At 42.6% G+C, this 10,000-nt stretch overlaps 1 protein-coding gene across 1 annotated transcript in view; it reads left to right on the forward strand.

The window, feature by feature from the left end:
• The window catches only part of LOC120557002 (interleukin-17 receptor D-like), a 79,509-nt gene that overhangs the window by 8,117 nt on the left and 61,392 nt on the right, over positions 1-10,000 (forward strand). The window contains exons 7-10 of the mRNA XM_039796998.1: positions 246-356; positions 3,495-3,679; positions 4,469-4,584; positions 6,647-6,898. Of these exons, the coding sequence (XP_039652932.1) occupies positions 246-356; positions 3,495-3,679; positions 4,469-4,584; positions 6,647-6,898 (664 nt within the window). The remainder of the gene's footprint in view (positions 1-245; positions 357-3,494; positions 3,680-4,468; positions 4,585-6,646; positions 6,899-10,000) is intronic.

A 10,000-nucleotide genomic window follows, 5' to 3' on the forward strand; every position in this document is an offset into this window, starting at 1 on the left:
TACCTAATTAAATCAATATTAAATCAAATCAGTTGGAATCAGGACCTTGTGGATCTGGACTGAATGGATCCAGGACATCAGTGGTGGTGCCCAGCCCTGGTATCCAGACTTTATGAAGCTTCTCTACATGTGCTGCACTGTTAGACAGTATTTTAGTGTCCATAGGATCTACTATTTATCAATGGTAGGACTTTCAATTAGCAGATTCCTTATCTAACGATGGGTGTGTTTGTTTTCATCTCCAGTCCACTCCCCCTGGGCGGGGCCTATTCGTGCCATGGCCATCACAGTTCCTCTGGTCATCATGTCTGCCTTCGCCACTCTCTTCACTGTCATGTGTCGCAAGAAGCAGCAAGGTGAGAGCATTTGCTGGTGGTATTGCTGGTTTTAGGTCGCCATTATCTATTAGAGGTGGGAGAGAAAATAGATTCTTAGATGCATCGTGATTCACTTGAAAGTTTATTAGAAAAGAAATTAGTGCTCGATGCAGAAAAGTCAATAATCGGAAATGTAACCACCACTACATACACTTTTAGTCCCGTGTTTCTCAAATGGTGGTATGTGTACCCCCTAGGGGTACTTTGGAGTACTGCAAGGGGTACGTGAAATGTTTGCAAAAATGCTAATTTAAAAAATATATCATGCACGTTAGAAAGGTGGGGGTGATTACAGCTGCCCGAGTGATTCTCAGCGTGTGGAAGGATCCATCTCCAGTACAGTACAGGCCAAAAGTTTAGACACACCTTCTCATTCAATGAGTTTCCTTTTTATTTTCATGACTATTTACATTGTAGATTCTCACTGAAGGCATCAAAACTATGAATGAACACATATGGAATTATGTACTTAACAAAAAAGTGTGAAATAACTGAAAACATGTCTTATATTTTAGATTCTTCAAAGTAGCCACCCTTTGCTTTTTTATTAATAAGGGAAAAACTTCCACTAATGAACCCTGACAAAGCACACCTGTGAAGGTAAAACCATTTCAGGTGACTACCTCATGAAGCTCATTGAGAGAACACCAAGGGTTTGCAGAGTTATCAAATGTTTATAATACATCACTTAATTCATTCATTATTATAGTATAATTATTTGAGGAATTGTGCACGATATATTTTTTATTTTTTTTATATAATTGAAGTCTTTATTTATTTTTAACATTTTTAACAAAACATGATTAACTCACATTTGCATTTTGGGCCCGTTATCAATAAGCACAACAGACCGACATTTGAAATATATAAACATTTGAAATGTAACATTTAAATGTTTTTGTTTAAAAAAGGCTGTAGTTTAGTGAATCTATCACTGCTGGCGCTGTATTAGTACCTCTTAATATAGACTTTTTTCCTACCAAAAATATTTTGCGCTGTTCAGGGGGTACTTGGCTTAAAAAAGCAACTAAAACGACTAAAACTACTTTTGAACGTCCACATGTTCCACCAAAACCAGTTCCTTCCTGAGACTATTTAGCAGAGGCACCGTGGCTCCATCCGGAGCTTAGCCCCGCCCACGATGATTGTGATTGGTTTAAAGAAATGCCAATAAACCAGAGCACAGTTTTTCTCCCATCCAGGAATGCTGGGTGGACTAGTCAGACAGTCCGGCTATGTAAGACTACATACACTCCTAAAAAACATTTCATTTACATCGGCATCTCCCAAATGTGTGAATAAGCAGAACCAGACAAAAACAGGCCGGATGGCAGCCTCTGTTGTAGATTCGGACCGTGCCAAAAGTGTTAATCGCTTTAGACCTTAGTGGTCCCCTAATACTGTATCTGAAGTCTCTTTTATATAGACCTTAGTGGTCCCCTAATACTGTATCTGAAGTCTCTTTTATATAGACCTTAGTGGTCCCCTAATACTGTATCTGAAGTCTCTTTTATATAGACCTTAGTGGTCCCCTAATACTGTATCTGAAGTCTCTTTTATATAGACCTTAGTGGTCCCCTAATACTGTATCTGAAGTCTCTTTTATATAGACCTTAGTGGTCCCCTAATACTGTATCTGAAGTCTCTTTTATATAGGCCTTAGTGGCCCCCTAATACTGTATCTGAAGTCTCTTTTATATAGACCTTAGTGGTCCCCTAATACTGTATCTGAAGTCTCTTTTATATAGACCTTAGTGGTCCCCTAATACTGTATCTGAAGTCTCTTTTATATAGACCTTAGTGGTCCCCTAATACTGTATCTGAAGTCTCTTTTATATAGACCTTAGTGGTCCCCTAATACTGTATCTGAAGTCTCTTTTATATAGACCTTAGTGGTCCCCTAATACTGTATCTGAAGTCTCTCTGGGCGGGCAAAGCAGGGAAAGGGGAGGTCACCTTTCCCCTTATGACCTCATAAGGAGAAGATTCCTGATTGGTCCATCTGAGCTTTCATTTTCTCAAAGACAGAGCAGGATACCCAGGGCTCGGTTTACACCTATCACCATTTCTAGCCACTGGGGGACCATAGGCAGGCTGGGGGGACTCATATTAATGTTAAAAAACCTGCCATGCCATGGGACCTTTTAAGTTCCTCTGACCACAGTTGCTGTAACTCTTTCAGCTCCTACTTCAGGGCAGGGTCTTTTCCCTTTGCCCTTTCCCACATAGTGGTGATTAGATGGCTGTGTTATAATAACAAAAGGTCAGTTCCTATGGCCACTTAGCCAGTGTGAATGCAAATGGCAAAACCAGGGGCAGAGTAGTTATGGTGTTTTTCCACTACATGGTACCTGTAGTACCTGTTGTGATTCTCAGCATGTTTGCCAGAAGACACATTTAGTTTCTAAAGAAGCTGGAGGCAGCGAAAAAACACAGCTAGCTAAACTATTTAAAAATGGCGGTTTGTTCAGGACACCCCCGTCTGTCGCTATAGCAATGATGACGCAGTGATTAGTGATGATTCTCTCCGACCAATCAGGAGTCTGCAGGTTTTCACCTCACCCTTTGGTATCGCCTCAGCTCGCTGGGAACCTCCACAGAGGTGGTACTAAAAGAAGTACCTGTTAGCAGGTACCAGGGACTATTTATCATAATTTAAAACCAAAAAAGGCAAGTTGAGTCGAGCAGGTACCATGTGGTGGAAAAACGCCATTAGTAGAACTGTTTGGAAGTGTACTGTTCCTATAACTATGTTCCTGTAACTCAGGGGGGTCAAACTCCGTTTCCCAGAGGGCCACACTGGAGAATAAGAATCACACCAAGGGCCAGACATTTAGTTTATTCACATGCTTTTATTTCATCAAAAAAGTCAAGGATCTTAGACTGTATTATTGCATATCTCATATAGACTTCTCACTGACAGTTTGGTCAACATAAAGACCCCAAAAAGTAAGTAAGTAAGCGACAAAACATTGAAAAAGCTACAAAAAACTAGGTGGGCCTCGAGTTTGACATGTGCTGTTAAGTAAAGGATCTTAATATTTCTTCCACGAACGATGCTTCATTATTTGAGAGTGGACAGACAGTAACATCATTTGTCCATTTGTCTCCTCTCAGAAAACATCTACAGCCAGCTGGACGAGGAGAGCAGCGAGTCGTCCAATCACAGTGCGGCGTTGAACACGGAGCGGCCGTGGCCCCGCCCCAAGGTCTTCATCTGTTACTCCAACAGAGACTGTCCCAAACACACCAGCGTCATCCAGAGCTTCGCCTACTTCCTGCAGGACTTCTGCAGCTGTGAGGTGAGACAGTGACCGACAAACCAGTCAGAATTGTAATAACAATAATATCTTAAAGTGCCCATATTATGTTAAAATCACTTTTTCTGGTGATTTGGGGTGTTATTTTGTGTCTCTGGTGCTTCCACACACATACAAACTTTGAATAAATCCATCCATGGTGTTCTGAGTGAGATCTGGTTTCTGAATGTGTCCTGCCTTCAGTCTCCTGGTGAGCTGGTCACAATCTGCGCACGGCTTTCTCACGGACTCGCCGAACCCCAGGGGGCTAGGGGGCTAACCGTTAGCACGCTAACGCTAGCATGCTAGCTCGTTCTCAACACACAAGTTCACCATAATCTCCGAAAGAACTACTTCCACGTGCTCCCTGGTTTAGAAGAAGTCTCCCAGCTGATCCTGCCTTGGAACTGACTGAAGTTGGAGAAACAGGCTTTCTTTTACTGTCTATGGAGCTAGCTGACACGAGCTACGATCTGAGCTACTGAGCATGTGCGAGTGCAATCAAAGATAGTACAGAAGAAGAAAAGATGTCTCACTCTGTAGCTAAAACAGAGAGCTGAACACAGGGTGAAAAGAGGAGCTGCAGCAATGTGCAGTACAACTAAAATATGGTGTTTTATGATAATTAAACCATGTAAACCTATTCTGGTACAACCTTAAAATACAATTATTTGAACCTGAAAGTGAGCAGAATATGGGCGCTTTAAAATGAAATGGCCATTTAAATCAAAGTTCCTTTTGGAAGGGTGTGTATATATGTGTATAGTGAAGTCCTTGTTCACTCGTGTCCAGGTTGTGTTGGACCTGTGGGAACACCTGGAGATGTGCAGAGAGGGTCAGATGTCGTGGCTCAGCAGACAGCTGGACGAAGCTGACTTCATCATCACCATCTGTTCTAGAGGCCTACGGTATGTAGTCTGTCTGTCTGTCTGTCTGTCTGTCTGTCTGTCTGTCTGTCTGTCTGTCTGTCTCTCTTTGTCTGTCTGTCTCTGTCTGCCTGTCTGTCTTTGTCGGTTTGTCTGCCTGTCTGTCTGTCTGTCTTTGTCTGTCTGTCTGTCTGTCTGTCTGTCTGTCTGTCTGTCTCTGTCTGTCTGTCTGTCTGTCTGTCTGTCTGTCTGTCTGTCTCTCTTTGTCTGTCTGTCTCTGTCTGCCTGTCTGTCTTTGTCGGTTTGTCTGCCTGTCTGTCTGTCTGTCTTTGTCTGTCTGTCTGCCTGTCTGTCTTTGTCTCTCTGTCTGTCTTTCTGTCTGTCTCTGTCTGTCTGCCTTTCTGTCTGTCTGTCTGCCTGTCTGTCTTTGTCTGTCTGTCTGTCTTTGTCTCTCTGTCTGTGTCTTTGTCTGTTTGTCTGCCTTTCTGTCTGTCTGTCTGTCTCTGTCTGTCTCTTTGTCTCTTTGTCTGTCTGTCTGTCTCTTTGTCTGTCTGTCTGTCTGTCTCTCTCTCTCTCTCTCTCTCTCTCTCTCTCTCTCTCTCTCTCTCTCTCTCTCTCGTTCCTGTGTTTTGGTGCTGATGGTGGCCAGGTTGGTTCAGAGGGTAGAGCAGGCGCACATATATGGAGGTTTACTCCAGGACACAGCGGCCGTGGGTTAGACTCCGACCTGCGGTCCTGTGCTGCATGTCATCCCCTCTCTCTCTCTCTCTCTCTCTCCCCCTTTCATGTCTCCATCTGTCCTATGAAAAACAAAGGCCTAAAAATACCCCCCCCCAAAAAAAAAGTCCTTAAAACTACTGGAGATGGTTTAAAGTGCCTTTGGCTGCAGTTCCTCCAGTGGCCACTAGATCCCGCTAAAGCACTTCGTAGTGAATACATTCTCCAGAGACAAAAACATGAATATTCATGGTCAGTTTCAGCAGATATGACAGAAAGGTAGTTTTATAAGTCTTACCTACTGCACCTTTTAATAAAACTTAATAAAAAGTTGAAAGAGCTACGCAACAATCACAAAAAAACTTTCAGAGAGGACTGATAAAATGGCCTTTTTAGACATTAAAGTGATGGTTCGAGTAATTTCACCCTAGGGTCCTTTGCACCATGATCTCGGCCAAACACCCCCCAGAAGCTTTTTCACCTGGGTCTAACATTGGGAGAGTTAGCGTGGCGTAGCGTTATCAGCTGAATAGCTTAGGCGCAAAGGCTAATGGATCGCAAGTGTCTCTTAACATTACCCCACTAATAATGCCCGAAATGATACCAAAGGTCTACACTAGTATATATAGGTTATGCACTCATAAAACGATGGATTGTAAAGTTTGTAAGTACACCAGAAGGTTATGTAAATAACACTTGCCTGCTGGCTTCTGCTCTCTGCTGCTGCTGCTGCTGTTACTACCGGGCAGTAAGAGTGCTTAGGGCCGTCTACAAATTACAACACCGAAAGAGATGCAACCAAAATATTTATTAATTTAATGATTAAATAAGGTAATGTCTCCAAACTTACCTCAATTATTACTTGTCTCCTGCTAGTTATATTACAGCACTTACTTTAAAAATAAGTTAAATTAAAAATATTTTTGTTGCATCTCTTTTTGGTTGTTGTATTTTGTAGACGCCCTAAGCACTCGTCTTAACAGCAACAACAACAGCAGAGAGCAGAAGCCAGCAGGCAAGAGGTATTTACATAACCTTCTGGTGTACCTACAAACTTTACAATCCATCGTTTTATGAGAGCAAACCTGCTATACGTAGTAGAGTTGGTATCATTTCGGCAATATTAGTCGGTGAGGTAAAGATACCGATCCATTAGCCTCTGCGCTAAGCTATTCATCGGCTAACGCTTCTCATATTCGCTAACTTCCCAGTGTACGCAAAAAAGCTTCTGGGGGTGTTTGGCTCGAGGTCATGGTGCAAAGGACCCTAGGGTGAAATTACTCGAACCATCACTTTAACTGGTTGAATCAACCTCCTTCCTTCCATCTTTTCTCAGTGTTTTACCTTTTTTATTCTCCTCTAACCGGCCCAGTTCTCCTCCCTGCAGCTACTACGTAGAGAAGAAGAGCCACAGAGGGAAGACACCGGTCAGTCGCCGTAGTAACAGCAGCAGCAGCTCTCCGATTGGTGGATCGGGCGGTGACCTGTTCATCGTGGGCGTGGCCATGATCGCTGAGAAGCTGCGGCTGGCGAATCAGAGCCAGGGGGGCGGAGCTCAGGAGCTGAACCGCTACATGGCGGTTTACTTCGACTATTCCACGGAAAAGGACATCCCCACCATGCTGAGTCTGGCTCCCAGGTACACACGACTAGAGCTGTAATCGGGCCTTAAAAGTATAGTGGAAGATTATCCCGAATTTTAGAAAAGATCCGCCCTCTCCACTTTTTGAAAAAATGCACATGCGCAGCACTCTCCCTGCTCCCGAGAGGGAACGCCTATTAAACGTGTGCACGAGAGCGCACTGTTTACAAGTTGCTGTCGGCATGGCTCATACGAGCTACTTTCAGAAAGAAGAAATTTACACTTTTTCACAAACTGAGATGTTTACCGTGTGTGCGCGGTGCGTGACTTGTGCCAGGGCTAGCATCGCTAATCATAGCTTACATCAACTTTCACTAGCAGTGATTTTAAATGGATTGTGGAGTAGAAACTTGGCGACTGAGGCATCAGTGGAGAGACCAAGCTGTGCTTTTAGCGCACGCCAGCGTGTGAAACATTCTCCCAAAAACACTCCGGTCTTGTTTCTTTCTTCAGAGGCCTTTCTCTTCTTGTCGTACCTTTCGTAGACACTTTCTCTCTTGCGACCCTCAGACATTTTGAAAAAACACGGTGAGAACGGCGAGCTTCCATGAACGGCTGAAACCGTAGCTCACTACCTATGCTCACCACACATATACACCTGAAAGTATTCATGCGCAAGCAAGCGAAACTACCCTAGTAGTCAGCTGCAAATATGGCCTTGGACCCACCCCAAAAATTCTAACAAAAGATTTTTCAGTGGTTTACAGTAGTATCAGATGTACTTAAAAACCTACTAAAAGTTTACCAAAGTTTGACTTCAAGAAAGGCCCCATTTTCAAAATGGTGGCGCCCGCGGGTCCTTAAAAGACCATTACTCCTTTGTATTCCTATTACACCATGAATACTGGTACCTTATACATGTTTTGGCCATGTAATATTCTAATTAGCATATTTGTATGATAAATAACTGATTACAAGCACTATTATATATATTAAAGCAATTGGTTACAAGCATATTTATGCAAAAAATAAGGGCAAATACAATTACAATTTAATAATAAAATTTCCCTTAAGTAATTGCATATTTCTCATATCGTTTTGCCTAGTGTTGGTGGTTTCTGTCCATCAGCTCCCTTCTGATGAACCTCTACCACATCAGAGCCATCTCTTAAGTTTTTACAGCAAATGGGGCAAGTTTCTTGGTTTACAACAATATGACTCATGGTCAAAATTGCATTTGGAGTGTACTTTTTCCTCAAGCTAATCCAACAATGTCATCCTCTCTTAATACACTCACATTGTTGGCCTTTGTCATGTGTTAGAAATCTTTCTAATGTTCTTTTGATACCCCCATAAAATGACACTGAGCATGTGTCTGAGAATAAGACATTTGTGCTGTAATATACACTACCGGTCAAAGGTTTTAGAACACCCCAATCTTTTTAGTTTTTTATTGAAATTTTAGCAGTTCAAGTCCAATGAATAGCTTGAAATGGTACAAAGGTAAGTGGTGAACTGCCTGAGGTTAAAAAAAAGTAAGGTTACCCAAAACTGAAAAATAATGTACATTTCAGTATTTTACAAAAAGGCCTTTTCAGGGAACAAGAAATGGGTTAACAACGTAAAGCTGTTCTGCAGCAATGGAGGTTGATCAAGCTTTGAGAGTTGGTGCTACCAATTCCCACAGGTGTTCACACTGGTCTGGATTACTTACAACCCCCTCTGTCTGTATAAAAGCATTGTTGGAACACACTGTGGTACCGTACCCTCGTGAGCATTGTATGAACAGTATTGTACTGCAGAAAGTAGTGTGTTGCTATAAAAATGGCGGGAAAAAGGCAATTAACAATGGAAGAGAGACAGACCATCATAACACTTAAGAATGTTGGTCTTTCCTACAGAGAAATTGTGAAGAAAGTCAAGGTGTTAGTGAGTACAGTATTCTTCACCATCAAAAGGCACTTAGAAACTGGGGGAAACTCTGACAGGAAGAGGTCTGGCAGACCCAAAGCCACAACAGAATCAGAAGACAAGTTTCTGAGAGTGAACAGCTTGCGTGATAGGCGGCTCACAGGACAACAGCTTCAAGCACAGCTTAATAGTGGTCGTAATAAGCAAGTCTCAGTTTCAACTGGAAAGAGAAGACTTGGAGCTGCAGGTTTGATAGGTCGAGTTGCAGCAAGAAAGCCATTGCTAAGACATAAGAATAAGGAAAAGAGGCTTGCCTGGGCCAAGAAACACTGCCAATGGACTACTGAAGACTGGAAGAAGGTGTTATGGACTGATGAATCAACATTTGAAATCTTCGGTTCATCACGCAGGATTTTGTACGCCGTGGTAGTGGCGAAAGGATGGTTCCTCAGTGTGTGACATCAACTGTCAAACATGGAGGAGGAAGCGTGATGGTTTGGGGCTGTTTTACTGGATCCAGGTTCGGTGATTTGTACAGAGTGAAAGGCACCCCTGAACCAAAACGGCTGCCACAGCATTCTCCAGCGCCATGCAGTACCCTCTGGTATGGGCCTAGGTGGTCAGGGGTTCATCCTACAGCAAGATAATAACCCAAAACATAAGTCCAAGCTATGCCAGAACTACCTTAGCAAAAAAGAACAAGATGGTAAGCTTAACAACATGGAGTGGCCAGCACAGTCACCAGACTTAAACCTCACTGAGCTGGTTTGGGATGAACTGGACAGAAAAGTGAAAGCAAAGCAACCTCCAAGTGCTACACATTTATGGGAACTTCTGCAACAGATTTGGGAAGAACTTTCTGAAGAATATTTGATTTCCACTGTAGAAAGAATGCCACGAGTGTGTTCAGCTGTTATATCTGCCAAGGGGGCCACTTTGATGAGTCAAAATGTAGAATACATTTTGGTTCATAAATTGATTCCATGATTTCTCTTTTAACTTCATTGTAAATTTTTTCTATTATTTCATTTCAGAGTACAATAAGACATTGAACTGCATGAATTTGAATAAAACCGGAAACCTTGGTGTGTTCTAAAACTTTTGACCCGGTAGCGTATATTACCATGGAGACAGGGGGCTGCACCTGTTGCCAGACTGAGGGAAAAATAACTGTTCCCTGTGAGGAGGGGTGTGGTTAAGGCTGGGCAATATATCATTATATCGATATCATGATATGAGACTAGATAT

This window comes from Perca fluviatilis, chromosome 4 (genome assembly GCF_010015445.1).
Source record: "Perca fluviatilis chromosome 4, GENO_Pfluv_1.0, whole genome shotgun sequence".
Classification (NCBI taxonomy): Eukaryota; Metazoa; Chordata; class Actinopteri; order Perciformes; family Percidae; genus Perca; species Perca fluviatilis.